Source organism: Melanotaenia boesemani, chromosome 6 (genome assembly GCF_017639745.1).
Source record: "Melanotaenia boesemani isolate fMelBoe1 chromosome 6, fMelBoe1.pri, whole genome shotgun sequence".
In the NCBI taxonomy this organism is placed as follows: domain Eukaryota; kingdom Metazoa; phylum Chordata; class Actinopteri; order Atheriniformes; family Melanotaeniidae; genus Melanotaenia; species Melanotaenia boesemani.
In genome coordinates this window covers 18,775,939-18,791,933 of record NC_055687.1, presented here as the reverse complement: position 1 = coordinate 18,791,933, position 15,995 = coordinate 18,775,939, and the positions used below count along the sequence as shown (strand labels likewise).

At 38.9% G+C, this 15,995-nt stretch overlaps 2 protein-coding genes across 2 annotated transcripts; both read left to right on the top strand.

Moving 5' to 3' along the window:
• The first annotated feature begins 214 nt into the window (after positions 1-214).
• On the top strand, positions 215-4,553 carry LOC121642303 (26S proteasome non-ATPase regulatory subunit 4-like). The gene is made up of 10 exons (XM_041988959.1): positions 215-290; positions 1,473-1,613; positions 1,694-1,808; positions 2,089-2,175; positions 2,282-2,350; positions 2,468-2,683; positions 2,831-2,939; positions 3,060-3,197; positions 3,967-4,022; positions 4,109-4,553. The coding sequence occupies exons 1-10, from the start codon at positions 265-267 to the stop codon at positions 4,277-4,279; spliced, it is 1,128 nt and encodes a 375-aa protein (XP_041844893.1). The 5' UTR covers positions 215-264; the 3' UTR covers positions 4,280-4,553.
• Positions 4,554-7,333: 2,780 nt separating this feature from the next.
• Positions 7,334-14,242, top strand: znf687a (zinc finger protein 687a). Its single transcript, XM_041987665.1, has 11 exons — positions 7,334-7,395; positions 7,841-9,784; positions 10,171-10,423; positions 10,550-10,719; positions 11,314-11,498; positions 11,601-11,786; positions 11,867-12,029; positions 12,140-12,361; positions 12,453-12,565; positions 13,427-13,529; positions 13,622-14,242. Exons 2-11 carry the CDS (start codon positions 7,862-7,864, stop codon positions 14,237-14,239), a joined length of 3,936 nt encoding a protein of 1,311 aa, XP_041843599.1. The 5' UTR covers positions 7,334-7,395; positions 7,841-7,861; the 3' UTR covers positions 14,240-14,242.
• The last annotated feature ends 1,753 nt before the right edge of the window (positions 14,243-15,995 follow it).

Here is a 15,995-nt window from a genome sequence, read left to right as displayed (position 1 = left end):
ATTTAAAACATTTCAAAGTATGGTATACGTTGAATATTCAATGATAAGATAGATAGATAGATAGATAGATAGATAGATAGATAGATAGATAGATAGATAGATAGATAGATAGATAGATAGATAGATAGATAAATAAATAAGTAAATAAATAAATAAATAAATAAATCTATGGAAGTTGAGAACCTGAAGAGCGTCTTGAAAAATGAAACATCATTACCCACAAGTCCTCACGGTGACGTAGACGTAAACACGACATCCACCAAGATGGTGCTCGAAAGTACTATGGTCTGGTATGGAATTTTCAAAGTGTATAAAGTCAACAATTTAAATGTTAACTTAGTTTAAGTTGGAACCTTTGCATAAGAGAAGAATGTGTTTGTGTGCTTTTTTAGTTGTTTGTGATGTACACTTGCTTTGCCCTTTTCTCTCTTTTTTTGTGGCCCAGCTATTCCCTGAGTCACTCCACAGCGTTAGCCAGTAGCCAGTAAATGTCGATAGCTAACGTACAGGATTTTGTGTTAGACAGAACTTGGTAATTGAAAATGAAATTATTTGCATAATGTCTTATTTATTTCATTGTGACTGCATAACGTTTAAAAAAACTAACCGTGAAGTTCAGGTTGTGCCAGTGTTCAATTAAATCAGCTGTCTTTAGATGACGTTAGCATTAGCTGGCTAACAAAGCCCAAATGGGCCATTTTAAAAAGTAGAGAGCGAGAAACGTTCAGTACAGGGGTTCAGATACTGCCTTTATTAATAAACTAGGCCAGGTCAAAGAAGCGCTGTATTGGCTATGACAAATGTTCAAAATATGCCTTATTATTAATGACTTTGTCGACTGTCGAATGTCAAGAAATCGTGATAATTATATTTTCCCCAAATAATTATATTTTTCTAAAATATGGCGGCACAGATTTCACATCTAATCAAATTCAGGGCTTTCAGGCAGGTCAGTAAAAGTCCCACATGTCCTTGACATATAAATAATCGATTCCAGGGTTGTTTGCCCTTTTTTGAATGTATGAATATTTTCCCAGTAAATATTACAAACATCATATTTTAGTTTAAAGCTTATTATGTTGGTAATTTCTTCTATAATTTCATTCCAATATGGTTGAATAGCAGAAGATGTAAAAGTGATCTGCCACCAGTTCTCCACATTGTCACCAACAGCATCCATACTCAGATGCTAGGTCCTTTGGCTTTGGTTTTAATTTTGAGGTTGTGTTTGCAATTTTAAAAGTACACATCACTGAAAATTTTTTATGCACTTGTACTGTTTCTAATTAATATAAATAATCTGGCAGTATTTTGTGTCCGATGCTTGCTCTGAACATTTTTTTTCTTTCCTTTTAACCTTTACATTTTCTTTCCTGTCTGTTGACCTTGTATCTACAACCAATATTTGTTAAGTCTGTCAAATATAAGGATTATAATTGTGGATCTAGAGAAAGTTAATTCTTTTTTCTTAGTGTGGACAACAGTGAGTACATGCGAAATGGAGACTTTCTGCCTACCAGGCTGCAGGCCCAGCAGGATGCAGTTAATATTGTGTGTCACTCTAAGACCCGCAGTAACCCTGAAAACAATGTGGGCCTCATCACTATGGCAAAGTAAGAGGCATCTTAATTAAATCAGTGCACTGACATTTAAAATACAGTAGTATAATAACGTCTGTTTTATCCTTGTGCAGCAATTGTGAGGTGCTAACCACACTGACTCCAGATACAGGGAGGATACTGTCCAAGCTGCATGCTGTGCAGCCTCGAGGAAATATTAGCTTCTGCACCGGGATCAGGGTGGCACATGTGAGTGTGGGATTTTGGCCACAGTGACCACAAAAGCGGAGTTGGAAGAGATGGGCAGTGGTGATGGGGGTCCAAACATTTTCTTCTGATCTGATCAGATGTTTTGATTTGATATTTGTTTTTTGTTTTAACATGTCAAACTGTCTACAGTGAGCATATCTTTTAATTAATGCTTTTATATTTGCCTTTTATAACAAAACTGTTACCATTCATTTTTATCAATTCATGTAGCCTTTATTTTTCATATTTACTGATTATTTTTCTTCTTTCTTTTTTGCAGTTGGCGCTAAAACACAGACAGGGCAAAAACCACAAGATGCGCATTATTGTATTTGTTGGCAGCCCAGTGGAGGACAATGAAAAAGAAGTGGGTTAATTACTAAATTATTGTGTTTTCTTGAAATTAGTTACAAATAATTTGTCAAACTGATGACTGTGTGTTTGTTGGTTAAAGTAGTCCTCTTTTCTTGTAGCTGGTCAAAATGGCAAAGCGTCTAAAGAAAGAAAAAGTCAATGTGGATATTATTAACTTTGGAGAAGAGGTAAAGTTCCTTCAAAGCTCCACAGGCTGCAACCACTTGAATATCTGACATGCGGTTGTTCATGTTTTGGTTCTGTGTGAATTTGGTGTTCATCTTAATTCTTTCTGTGCCCTTCAGGAGAAGAACACAGAGAAGCTGACAGCCTTCATCAACACACTTAATGGCAAAGAGGGAGCAGGCTCTCACCTGGTTACAGTACCTCCAGGACCTAGCTTGGCTGACGCTCTGCTGTCCTCACCCATATTGGCAGGAGAAGGAGGGGCTGTATTGGGTCTGGGAGCCGGTGACTTTGAGTTTGGAGTGGATCCCAGTGCAGATCCTGAGCTAGCTCTGGTGAGAAAGAACAGTGAAATTACACTTTTTTTAAAAGCATTTTTCTTTTTTTTTTTTTAGATTTTAGTTTTATTTTTGTTCAGTTGATAAATTCTAATTCTTTCCTTCAGTAACAACTTATATTTGACTGTCTTCTTGTCATTCGAGGCTCTGCGTGTGTCCATGGAGGAGCAGCGACAACGACAGGAGGATGAAGCTCGAAGAGCTGCTGTTGCATCAGCAGCTGAAGCCAGCATTTCCTCTTCTGCTGCAGATGGTGAGAAAACATACACCTGTTATAGTTGCTGTCACAGATGCAAATGTCAGATTTCTAATTTTCTTTCAATGCAAAGAACAGACCAGTGTTTTAATATTCCTTTTTTCCATTCTGGTTCAGAGTCTGAGGATGCCTTGTTGAAGATGTCTGCCCCACGTACAGACTCAGACACACCTGCCCTACCAGACTTCAGTCGCATGACAGAGGATGAACAGATCGCCTACGCTCTGCAGATGTCCATGCAGGGTGCTGGAGCAGGTTGAATTATACATTTTTGATTTTCTTAATTTCCCTGTGAATCCCAAACTTAACCCTTCATCAGTCTTTTTTTCTTCCTTTTAAGCTTTTTTTCTATACTAAGCAGTATTTACATAAACTTAATAGAAACTGGGTGTTCAACACTAGCCAGAATGTTTTAACTTAATGAGGCTTAACTGAAACATGTAGTTATAAAACTAGCTATAAAATTAATTTCTGTAGCTCACTGACAGCTTTGCCCTGTTATCATAGACTGTTACACACATTTCCATTCCTCTCCCTACTCCAACACGCCTGACTTAAATTCATTAAATTCAACAGCCTATGAAATTCTGCACAATGACTAATTAATTTTAGTCAGGTGAGTTGGAGCAGGGAGACAATGAAAACCTGCAGGGCTGTGGCCCTTGTGGGACTGAATTGTGTAGCCTTGCCATACAGGGTGCAGACATGCGGTATCTTTGTAGGATAATAACTGACAAGTTTTTTGTATTTTTGCTTTCATACAGTTTATCGCCCCGGTGTGGGGTGTTGGGAGCCTGGTAAACATTCCAACATATATCCCCTTTACAATATAGGTTTTTACTATTCTGTAGTACACGTTTACAGTGCACCCAATATGCTGTAAATACAGAATGAATCAAGTATGTGGAAACTAATGGCTGTTTCTGCAGTGTTTATAGAACAATGTTTTAAAGAGAATTGAAAGAAAGAATCTTTCAATCCTGTTTTTGGTTTGCTCAAACAACGATACTCTTCCATCCGGCAGAGTTTGGGGCCGAGGACATGGACACAGGTGCTGACATGGATGCTGTTGAAGCTAAGGTGAGCACAAACTGTTGTAATTATTAGTAAAAATAATTAAATAAAATGAATCATTTTTTGAAAAACATTTCCATCCATGTGTGTAGGATGAAGAGGATTATGATGTAATGCAAGATCCAGAGTTTCTACAGAGCGTTTTGGAAAACCTCCCTGGAGTTGACCCAAATAATGAGGCCATCCGTAATGCCATGGGCTCTCTAGCTTCCCAGACGGGCACTAAACCCGACACCAAGAAGGATGAGGAGAAAAAGAAGTGAACCCCAGAAAGAAAAGCCTGATATACAAGATGATGAAATAAAGAGAGCTGAGAATTGCACTGCATGTGTTCACATGTTGTTTACAGTGATGATACAACTCTCCTCAGAAAAGGACATATTTTGTTCAGATCTTTTTTTTTGTTTGTTTTTTAGTACCTATTTACATCCTTACAGTTTGTCAAGCACTTGTGCTTAAGTTGGGATCTTCTGTAATATAAAGACTTCACTCCAAACTCCAGCACGGATGGTTTCTTCAATAAATTTACAGAATCAATAAACATGAAAAGGAGTTTCTTTACTAAATGTTTGAGTACAGTTGTGTCCACTCAAACATGTTTCTAGGATGTTGCTAAATGCTTTAGTTCTCTAATTAAAAAAATGGTATTGAATTATTTGCCCAGTTAGAATTTATTTAATTAGTTTTTTTTAGGAAATACTGTCATTGAAATGTTTCAGTACATCTAATCAAAAACTGTCCAGTACAGAATTGGAGTACAACCCTTATTGAATTTTTATTTTTACTGACACATTAGTCAGTTTACAAGAAATACTTTACAAACTAGGCCCTGTAATGGACTTGCAGCCTGTCTAGGATGAACTCTGCCTCTTACTATTAACAGGTGTGATAGGCCCTAACCCCCTTGCAATGGAATAAGTGAGTATAAGAAATGGATGGAGGAACTTTACAAATATAGTTAATGACATAGTGTTTAATACATTATCAAGTGTAAAGCACTTTGTATAAGTAAAAGATACATGGTTTAATAAAATTTAGTAGAAACTCTTATAATTTACCTCACCCTCAACACTTGAAATATGCATTTTTGCTTTTCTTTTTAATAAGTTGAGATTGGAGGTTTGATACTTTGGGGAAAACAATCTGATGGTAAAAGCTCAGTTTCAGCCTCAGATATAATAGCTGGCCACCCTTTTTTTTTTTTTTTAATTTATCATATGCAAGGCAAGTTTATTTATAAAGCTCATTTTATACACACGGTGACCCAATGTGCTGCGCATGATCAAAGGTCCATGTCAAATTTATTCAGCACATTTGAACAACAGTTGTGCCCAAAGTGCTATACAAATCTGCAGTCTAATAGTATAAAAAAAAGAGAATAAATGTAAGGGAAAAAAAAATACAACAGATACATAGTAAGATAAAATAGCAGCTACAAACACAGCCAGAAGATAAAAACAAAAGTCCCACACATAGATGTCAGACACTTTAATTAAAAGCCAGTTCAAATAAATGTGTCTTTAAAAGATATTTAAAATGATACGATTTGATTTGATTTGATTTGATTTGATTTGGCAGAGTGTTCAAGAGCCTTGGACCTGCTATAGAAAAGGCTCTGTTGCCATTTGTCTTAAGAAGGGTTCTTGGTACAACTAAAAACAGGCAATTTGAGGAACATGTTTCTCAAATCATACAAATCTATGAAAGGTAAAAGGGTGCCAAACCATTCAGGCACTTAAAAACAAACAAAATCTTAAACTGGAAGCCATTCGGGGGTTATAGTGCCCCGTCTTTTGGTTCCAGACTGAAGACGGGACGCAGCATTCTGGACCATCTGCAGCCAGTGGATGGAGGAGTAGTCCAACCCATAATACCTGTATAAAGAAGTGCTGTATTCCAGTCTAGAAGATTTAAACAAAAGAACATTTTCTAACTGGCTCACTGGGATGTATGGGGGACATCTTATGTCAGCTGAACTCATCCTCTTACTATTTGGACATCCTGCCCACATGCTTTTTTTTTCAAAAAGGTCTCAAAGACTGTGCAGCCTGTTATGAACTTGTATTTAATTTTGGGCATCTTTCCAGAGCTTCTAAAAACAGCTGTAATCAAGCCTCTACTAAAAAGAGACAATCTAGACAAGACACAAGTGAAAAACTACAGGCCAATCTCAAATCATTCATTTCTAAATAAGATTATGATTTTTCATCAGCTAAATGACTTTGTAATACAAAATAACTGCTATGATGTCTTCCAGTCAGGTTTTAGACAGCACCACAGCACTGAGATGCTCTGACCAAAGTCATTAATGACATATGTTTGAATACAGATGATGGAAAAATGTTAGTTTTAGTCTTACTGGACCTCAGTGCTGCATTTGATACAGTCGACCACAATATATTGCTTAAACGACTGGAGAACTGGGTTGGCCTCTCTGGCACTGCACTACGTTAGTTTAAATCTTATTTAGAGAATAGAAAGTACTTTGTGTCAATAGGTAATTTTACATCTGTGCAGACAAGAATTACCTAGACGTAATACTAGGTCTACCTAAAAAAATCAGTTTGCAGCTTGTTCAGAAGTCTGCTGCTCGAGTCCTCACAAGAAAGTGGACCACATCAGCTCTGAGGTCTTTACACTGGCTGCTGGTCCGTCAGAGAATAGACTTTAAAGTTCTGCTGCTGGTCTATAAAGTTCTGAATGGTTTAGGACCAAAATACATTCAGGGTCTTCTGGTTCATTATGAACCAACCAAATCTGTCAGGTCATCAGGATCAAATCTTCTTTCTGTTCCCAGAGTCAAAACTAAACATGGAGAGGCAGCGTTCAGTTTTTATGCTTCTCACATATGGAACAAACCCCCAGAACACTGCAGGTCTGCTGAAACTCTCACCAGTTTTAAATTTTACTACCTTTTACCAAAACAACTGTTAATTTATTACACTGTAACTTTTCTTGCATTGTATCCTTCTTTTTTAAAAAATATTTTTTAATTTCTTTTTAAAGTTAGTTGTTAATGCACTTTTTATTGTTTCCTGCACCCCGTTGTAATGCTTTTAATGTTTTATGTAAAGCACTTTGAACTGTCTTGTACATAAACTTGTCTTGCCTTGAATATTGCGATTTTAAATTAACTGCAAAAAAGAAAATATTTACACATTTATATGCATCAGTAATCACGGATATAGGTAAGACTTGAACTAAATATAAAAAACAAAGCAATTTTGATGAAAATTGATTGACAATTTTATCTCTTGGGCAGTGTTTGTCTTTTTGTTTAAACGTTTGACATTTGTCGGAAGCCGTCGTCGCACGTGTTGATGACGACAAACTTGCGCGACCTAGAAGAAAGTCAGGAACAAACTTCGCTAACTGGCAGGTAACAAAAATGACCGTCAACTTTAGCTGGAGCAAACACAACATACGTCACGATATATCAGAACTTCATTAGTGAGTTCTTTACGGGTTAAATAATACATTTAGACTTCTTTAGGAAAGTCTACTGGTTGTCGTTAGCAAGGCCAGCTAGCAGTTACCTGCTAAAACAGCTAGCGATTAGTAATCCCCCACTTGTTGCATGATATAAGTTTGACATGTAAGACCGTGATGGGTTTCATTAAGTTTAGTTTAGTTTGTTCTAAGTTATTAAAGTACATGTGAAGTGGGAACTCGCAGCTTATTTAGCTTTTATTAGTCCAGCCTCTTTTGACACCAGCTGTTGGGTTTCAGGCAACAGTAAAGGTTTAACTTTGGTAGTACAGTTGTGTTAGTAAGGTTAAACACATGCTGTTTTAGTAATTCTGACTCATTTGTTGCCTCAGTAGGTTTCAAGCTTGGCGCTAGCAATGGGGGACATGAAGACCCCAGATTTTGATGATTTGCTGGCAGCTTTTGATATTCCTGACATTGATGCACAAGAAGCCATTCAGTCTAATCCAGAGGAGCAACGGGATGATGTGGGAACTAGTGCTCCTGAGACCAAAGGTGGGATTCCTCCTTGCTTTTCTGGTCCTGCAGTCCATCAAAGTGAGCCCCCAGTTGTCAGTGTCATTGTTAAGAACATGGTGCGCTCAGAGTCTTTGGAAGGGGAGCAGAAGTCCATCAAGAAACTATCGGACAGTCCTTCAAGCAGTGCCTTAGCCTCTCAGATACCTGACCTAACCTTACAGCTTAGTCCCAAACTGTCTGCCAGTGCTGCCATGGAGCCCCAAATTGCCAATGGATTTGAAGAGGCTGCCCCCAGCAATCAAGAACAATCCAACACACAATCATGGTCCCAGTCATCACCTTTTGGATCTACAATGAATGATAATGGGGGTGATCAAGGAGCTGAACCTGGATCTGTCCAGTGCACAACTGATGTCATTAACAGTATAAGGCCCCTCCTGTACCCACAGTCTTCATCCAATACCGGTACCACTGCATCATCTCCTCATTCCTCACCCTCTATTAGCACACACCTTTCACCTCGCCTCCATCAGGATGATGATGCATGTCCTCGTGGTAACCCAGTGTCTTCTAGTTTACCTCAAAATGGAAACATTAAAAATGAAAATAAGCATATTATAGACACAGATGATGATTCAGAACCAGACTTAGGAAGTCCATTGGTGATCCAGGAGAGCCCAGAATCTGTAACACCCACCCTTCCCAAATTGAAATACACAGCAAAGTTACATTCTGATATTTTTGGGTCTCCCGAAAATGATTGTCTTGTTCCTCATCCTACTAATGTCTGTTTCCTTCCGACACCAACACACGAACCCCACCTTAAGGAAGATGGGCAGCCTACCACTGCTAGCTCTTCTGTGTCAGGACCACAATCTCAGAATTCCCAGGATAGCAAAAGCTCTACCATGGTAGACGAAGAGAAATACCCAGAGCATGTGATTGATGAGAGAGACTCGCCTGAGAGCCCCCCACCCAGTGAGACAGGTCTGATACTCACCAATAGAAAAAGCAGCCCTGATTTGGGCTCAACAGCAAGTCCAACTTTGGATCACAAGGAACTCCATCAACAAGAAGAGCTCATGGAAGTTGAGCACAGTCATGAGGATAAGTCAGGGGACACAGACGAACTGAGTGAAAAAGTGGCTCGAAATGGGGATAAACCAAATGAGGAGAACTGTGATGCAGGAAGTGACAGTACAGGGACTTGTAGTGCAGCAGAGACAGCTTCATCTCCACTGAGACCACTCAAAGTTAAAATCAAAATGCCTACTGGTAGCATCACAAGGACTGTGACAGGTGGGATGCCTAAAAGAAGTGGAAAAACCTCTTTAAAGGATGTGGAGAATCCAAAACCTTCACCAGAACTTCATAACACTAGATCCAAAAAGGAGTTATTTCAGCAACTCGAGTTACCTGTTGGAGCAACACTTGAAAGTGCCAGTTCAGTTAAAGAGAAAAACTTAGTGGCGATTAAACCCAAAGTTTCCCCCACAGCCGTGAACATCACAAAAACTGCGGCACTACCTTCCGTGTCCTCTTCCAGAGTTGCCCAAGGTGCAGTCAACCTCCGCAGCCTTGGTCAAAAAACTCTCAACAGTGGGATGACCCTGCCGGCACCTTTACCTCTACTCCCCCCTCAAGCCAGCAGCAAGCCAGCATCCATAGTTAACAGCACTGGGGCAATCATTTCAAAGAGTCAGACCAGCCTGGTAGAAGCCTTCAACAAAATCCTCAATAACAAAAACCTGCTGCCCATTTACAAACCAGATCTGAGCTCTCCTCTCCCGGCGGAGTGGGGCATTTCTCTTCCTGCACAGGTGAGCTGACTTGGTGTGTAGTGTTGAAACAGCTAAGTAGTTGTTGATCATCATCTAAATTAATTTTTACCTGTGTAATTATTCTGAATGAATTACACTGCTGTTGTTTTACAGCTCCTAAAATATGTTGTTACATGAGATTTAACTGAATAGTTTGAGCTATGACTTGATGGTTAGATGAAGCATGTAATATGTGGTTCTGGGTTCCAGCACTGTAAAAGAAGATTACTGACATTAAAGACATTACTGATGCAACACAACAGACTGGCTTATCAAGCTGAATATGTAAAAGTTAAAGTGAAAATAATTGTTGAATCCCAGTTGTATAAAATTCTTGAAAATCACAGTAGTCTTGTTATTTAAGAAGGTTATTTGATCCCCTTCAGGGCTACCGCTGTCTGGAGTGTGGTGATGCCTTTGCCCTGGAACAGAGTTTGGCACAACACTACGATCGTCGTTCACTAAGGATTGAGGTGACCTGCAATCACTGCGCTAAACGGCTGGCCTTCTTCAACAAGTGCAGTCTGCTTTTACATGCCAGAGAGCACAAGGAGAGAGGGCTGATCATGCAGTGTTCGCACCTGGTCATGAAACCTGTACCTGTGGAGCAGATGATCAGTCAGCAAGAACCAGCATCGGGTTTGGGAATCATCATTGCTGCCTTTTATTTTGGGATTTGACTACGGTGTAAATTCTTCCTTGATTTCTTACATCTGCTTTCTCCATCTTTTCTGTCTTCTACCCTGTCAATAATTAAAATTTTAGGACAGACTACTGCAAAGCCAGCACTCCAGGCACATCCTTCAGTAGCTTTCAAGAAAGAAGCAGACACAGTCCAGTACACAAGTACTAAATGTCCTGAGTGTCTGGCTCAGTTTGGCAGCAGAGATGAGATGTCTAACCATTTTCAAGAAACCAAAACGACTCAAAGCACTGTAAGTGTTGTAAGTGAGAGATGATTAAGAGTGAGGAATTTCTGAATGCCTTTGAAGATTCTATTGTTGCCATGATGATCAACATTTTTAAAAGGCCCAAGCACCAAAGATGACGCAAAGGCCTATTGAAATCTTGTTAACGACTTTTTTACGACATGTTCACAAAGTAAGAAACATTAATCCAACATTATTCATTGTCAAATTTGCCTTTACCAGCAATAATAAATAACTAAGGGGCAGCGTCATGCTTGCAAGTTGCATCTAAGCAGCGAAGGTGGTGGAAAAAGTCAAGCGTTTTGATATAATCTGTTCTCAAATAAGATTTTTATAGGTGATTTTCAGATATTACAAATCTTTAATCAAGTTTTTCGTACTGGCTGAAAACTCTTAAGTAAGATAAAGAAGGTTGTAGGTTTAACAGCCGTTACTAATTTTCATGTTAAGTAGATTTGAAGCTTTCAGTATTTACATATTTTTCTCCAGAAAGCTTCAAGGCCACAAAAGTGGTTTTCTGCAATTCTAAAAGTTCAATTTGGTTTGCTAAATGACCTTAATTTTTACTTTTGGCTCCTATTTTCTTCCTTTGTTGTCTAGCCTTGTACAGAGTGCTCTCCTCCCATGCTCCTCCCCAACAGCTGCAGTGCAGCAGCACATCAGCGTATCCACCAAAGCTGCTCACCACATGTTTGTCCAGAGTGTGGAGGCACAGTCAAGCAATCACTGTTTCAAAAACATCTGCACGAGACCTGTTTGCACTTTTCCCGCCGCATTGGGTACAGGTGAGGTATCACCCTTGTGTGGCTGTTTAATTAAACATCAACTCTGCTGTTAGACTAATTATGTTTCTCTCCTTTTTTGTCTCTTCATATTTCTCTCTGCAGATGTTCTAGTTGCCTGGTGGTGTTTGGAGGACTTAACTCAGTGAAGTCTCACATCCAGCAGGCTCATTGTGACATGTTCCACAAGTGCCCTAGTTGCCCCATGGCTTTCAAATCTGCCCCCAGCATTCAGAGCCACATTACTTCTCAACACCCAACACTAACCGATGGACAGTCAATGTATATGGAGTACACAAACATGCTTGTATACACTCACACACATTGCTTTCCTTTTTAAAATAATTGATTTAAATTTCATTCCTTTTCAGGTTGATCTATAAATGTGTCATGTGTGACACAGTGTTTACACACAAGCCCCTGCTGTACGCCCACTTTGACACTCATTTAACCAATCAGAAGGTGCATGTGTTTAAATGCCCAGAGTGCACCAAGCTGTTTTCTCAGAGGAATTCCCTGCTGGACCATTTCAAGGTATATCTTTACTTATTTATTTATTATTTATTAACACAGCCCTGTAATAATTTTATTATAGTCTTCTGACTATTTGTTTTTCTTCTGTTTTTGTTCTCTTTGTTGCTCAGACCCACAAGATGTCCATGTTAAAAGAAGAGCTGTCCCCTTCTTCACATTTACCTGTAAAATTCGAGAGCTCAGAAGGAGAAGAATCGATGGGTAAACAGAAAGTAATGAAAGTGAAGACAGAAAGGATGAAGACCCCTTCAAAGTGGAAGTGTTCAACTTGCAACACACACTATACAGAACGGGAGGACTACATTACCCATATGGGGGAACGGCATGGCAAGGTTCAAAAGTCATTTACAGCAAAGATGGTTTTACACACAGCTTCAGATACATAAGAAAAACCACATGGATATATGTGTTTATGTGTTGTAGATTTTGAAGAAGTTTCCCTGCAACAAATGTGAGAGCTCTTTCACCACCACCTCCAGTATGAGGCGTCACATCAGAGATAAACACAAAGTCATGAGTCGTGGCTTCTGCTGCCAGTAAGTTTTCTGATATGCACATTCACTCCCTCACCTGTGTTAAATGCAACCCCATTTCCAAAACTGTGCCAACTTGTTTTGTTAAAAATGGGAGAAATTGGGTATCAAACTGACTGCGTGATAGTGGGCAGATCTAATTAGCCAAGAGGCTAATTAAGCTTTGATCAAAATGAGGACATGTGCTTTATCTGCACACCCTATGACGCATTTAATAGGCCGACTTTTGCAGGCTAAACTATGTCATTACACATAATTGCAGGAATTGTGACTGTTTGTGTATCAACATCTCAAATCAGGCAGAAACTCATTTGGTATTGACAAGCTTCTTCTCTTTAAGCAAGATGATGCCAAACCACATTATGCACATATGGCAGCATATTTAGTAAAATATTCCAAAGCGCTTAATCGGCATGCCTGCAGCCCAAAGCTGTTGCACATAGAAATCATGTGGTACATAAGGTCACAATAAAAAAAAAAAAAAAGAACCTGAAGTGTTCAGCTGCAGAAATCTTGTCAAGAATATACTACACAGCGGTAACACGCCCTGTTCAAAATGAATTTTTTAATAAACATATTTCAATCATAAAATTTGAAAATGAACATGTGTATATAAAAGAGAAAAAAACACATCTCTTTTTGTTTTCAAAAATAGAAGAGTGTCTGTACATATTTAGAAATATTGGATTTACATTGCATTACCCTTTTTGGGAAGTCAGTCAACATGCTCTTGCCTTGGATGTGGTTAAAGTTAACAGTTGCACAGCCCTTGTCAGTATTTTGTATTTGGTGTTTGAACAGCCAGTGTTTTTACTTAATCCCAGGAGTATATGTGAATATAAGTGTGTCTTTCCGTGTGTTCAGGTTTTGCTCCGAGGGTAAGAAAACTTTCAGCAGCAGAGCTATGTTGGAGAGACACATTGAGCTGAGACACAGCATTAGTAATACCAGCCAGGACACGCTGATGGTAAGCCACTTCCTATTCTCAAATAGGGAAATATTTTTACTAATAATATTTTAAGATGTTGTAACAGTTGTTTTCTTGTCTTGCGGACACAGAGAGGTGATGAGGCTGATAGTTCATCAGAACAGGACGGCAGTTTGGGGTCTCGCCGGAGACGTAAAGCAGCTGTGAAGGTGGAGCAGGATGAAGGGTTCACAGACAGGACAAGTCCAGTAAAGAAGCTGCGGACCACCTCCTCTTCTGCTGCTTCTTCATTACTGCCCGAGTCAGGCTTTGTCTGTGCCCCCTGTGGCTTTACCACAGAGAATAAGGAGATGTTCTTGGAGCACATCAGTCAGCACAGACAGGGAGGGACAGATGGCGGAGGTCTGCAGTGTCTGCAGTGTGGCGCCTGCTTCACATCCACCTCCTCTCTGTCCCGCCATCGCTTCATTATGCACAAAGTGAGAGAGGACAGCCAACAGGCCCTCAGTGTGTATCAGTCATCCTCACCCGGTAATGTCAAGAACCATGATTATAAAAGTTCTTTTAATGGTTCTGCACCAGCTTCACCCTCCAGTCAACCCTCCACAGGTCAGGGCAAAGAAGAGGATGGCGTACTGGCCTGTAAGGTGTGTGGTAAACACTTTGAAAAGGCAACAGATCTGAATACACACTTCAGAACTCATGGAATGGCTTTTATCATTGCAAGGAATGCTGGAAAAACTACCTAAGACTGAAAAAACAAGGAAGAAATACTTAAATTTGGTTGGTAAAATATCATCTCTAAGTGCCTTGTCATTGTTGACAGGTCAATCATGTTTGGGTAATGCACCTATGCACTGACTTAACCAAAGATTGATATAATCCATAGTTTGTCAGTGATCACACTGTAAAACAGTAAAATGTTCAATTCATTGTTGGAGATATGCTTTAACCTTCTAATACTCAGGATCAACTGCTGCATTTCTGTGTTCAGTCATGATACTAGTCAGATGAGACCTTTCTGTTCAGTGAATGCTTCGAGAAGTTTACTGCTGTGACCACATTCACATAATCATTTACTTGTAGAGAGCTGAATGCTGTATTAATCAGATCCTGCTGTGATTGTAACCTCTTTTAGTGAATGTTAGACTGGTCATTGCTATTTGATTGATATCTTAAAGTAACATGATTTAAAAGCATTGTTATACATCTTGCATATTAAATACCAGACATGAAATCAATCCTATTTTCAAAAGACATTGGCCTTTTGACCATTTTAAAATTGTGCCACAAGACCTGTAACCTCTTGGTGGAGGTATGCACCAACGCTACCAAGGATAACTAACTAACTAACTAACTAACAAACTAAGTAACTAAGGATACTCCTAAGACTTCAGTTTAGCTAAGAAATGGTGCATTAATCGTACTATCTCCGTCATGATTAAGATTTGGATCACAGTAGTCAATAATAGCCGAATCTTCCGGGTAAAATACTTTGCCTGATGAGAGGTTTGGATGGCCAATTTTCAGATGCAAATACTTTTTGGCGCAATTTCAAAGAACCCAAAACAGAACTTGGAACCACAAAGTGGAAAATAAACCATCTCAGTCAGCCATGGTCAGCTCCAGGAGATACTCTGCCTGGGGGTGTTGTGCAGCAGTTTCTTTATAAATCTTTGAGGCCCTTCTGGATAACTGTAGAGAAAACGAGCAACTGAGCTGAAACTTTCTGATTTAAATTTTTTTTTTTTTTGCTACTGAGGAGCACCATGTACATTAACCCAGGCGTATGGCTAAAAAGTAATTTAAATGATTTTTTTAAGGATCACAGCAGTGGCTTGGGATATGTTGTTGAAATTGTTATCAATGTTCTAGCTGCTGTAATATCTGTTTGCTAACTTGAATTGCGACCATGGCCTTGCGTGTGTTTGAGTATGAATGAAAATGAGCTTAACTCAGATCAGATCGCTCATCAGGTTTCCTTTGAATGTGTTCAGTCAGACACAATACTTATTGGGGCAGATTGTCCTTACAAGTGCTGTGTCTCAGTGCACGAGACAAATAATATGCACATCCACTGTAATTTGTAACCTATTGTAGCACGTTTCAAGTCAGTGCACATTTATTCTTATATTGCAATAAATGGAAGTGGACTAATAATTTTCTAGAAAACAAATTCAGTCTAAAAACTTTTGGCTTTGGAAAATGGTGAACAATCATGATGTAGAGACACTATATTTAGACGAAGCATAATTTTCTAAATGGAAAATACTGTTTACATCAAATTAACTGGTTTATTCCTTCTCAGTGAGCAAAAGATCTGTTTTTTTTAGTGCAGGCAAATGTTTTTCTAAATCTTGCTTTACCAGATTACTGTAAACAAAATTCATGTATGTACAATGTTGTCTTTATGCTTCTCTAAAAAGATGAGCATGTTTAACATTACATTTCTTTAGTCAAATATTAAAATCACTGATAACCTACCAAATATGTGTAATAAGACTT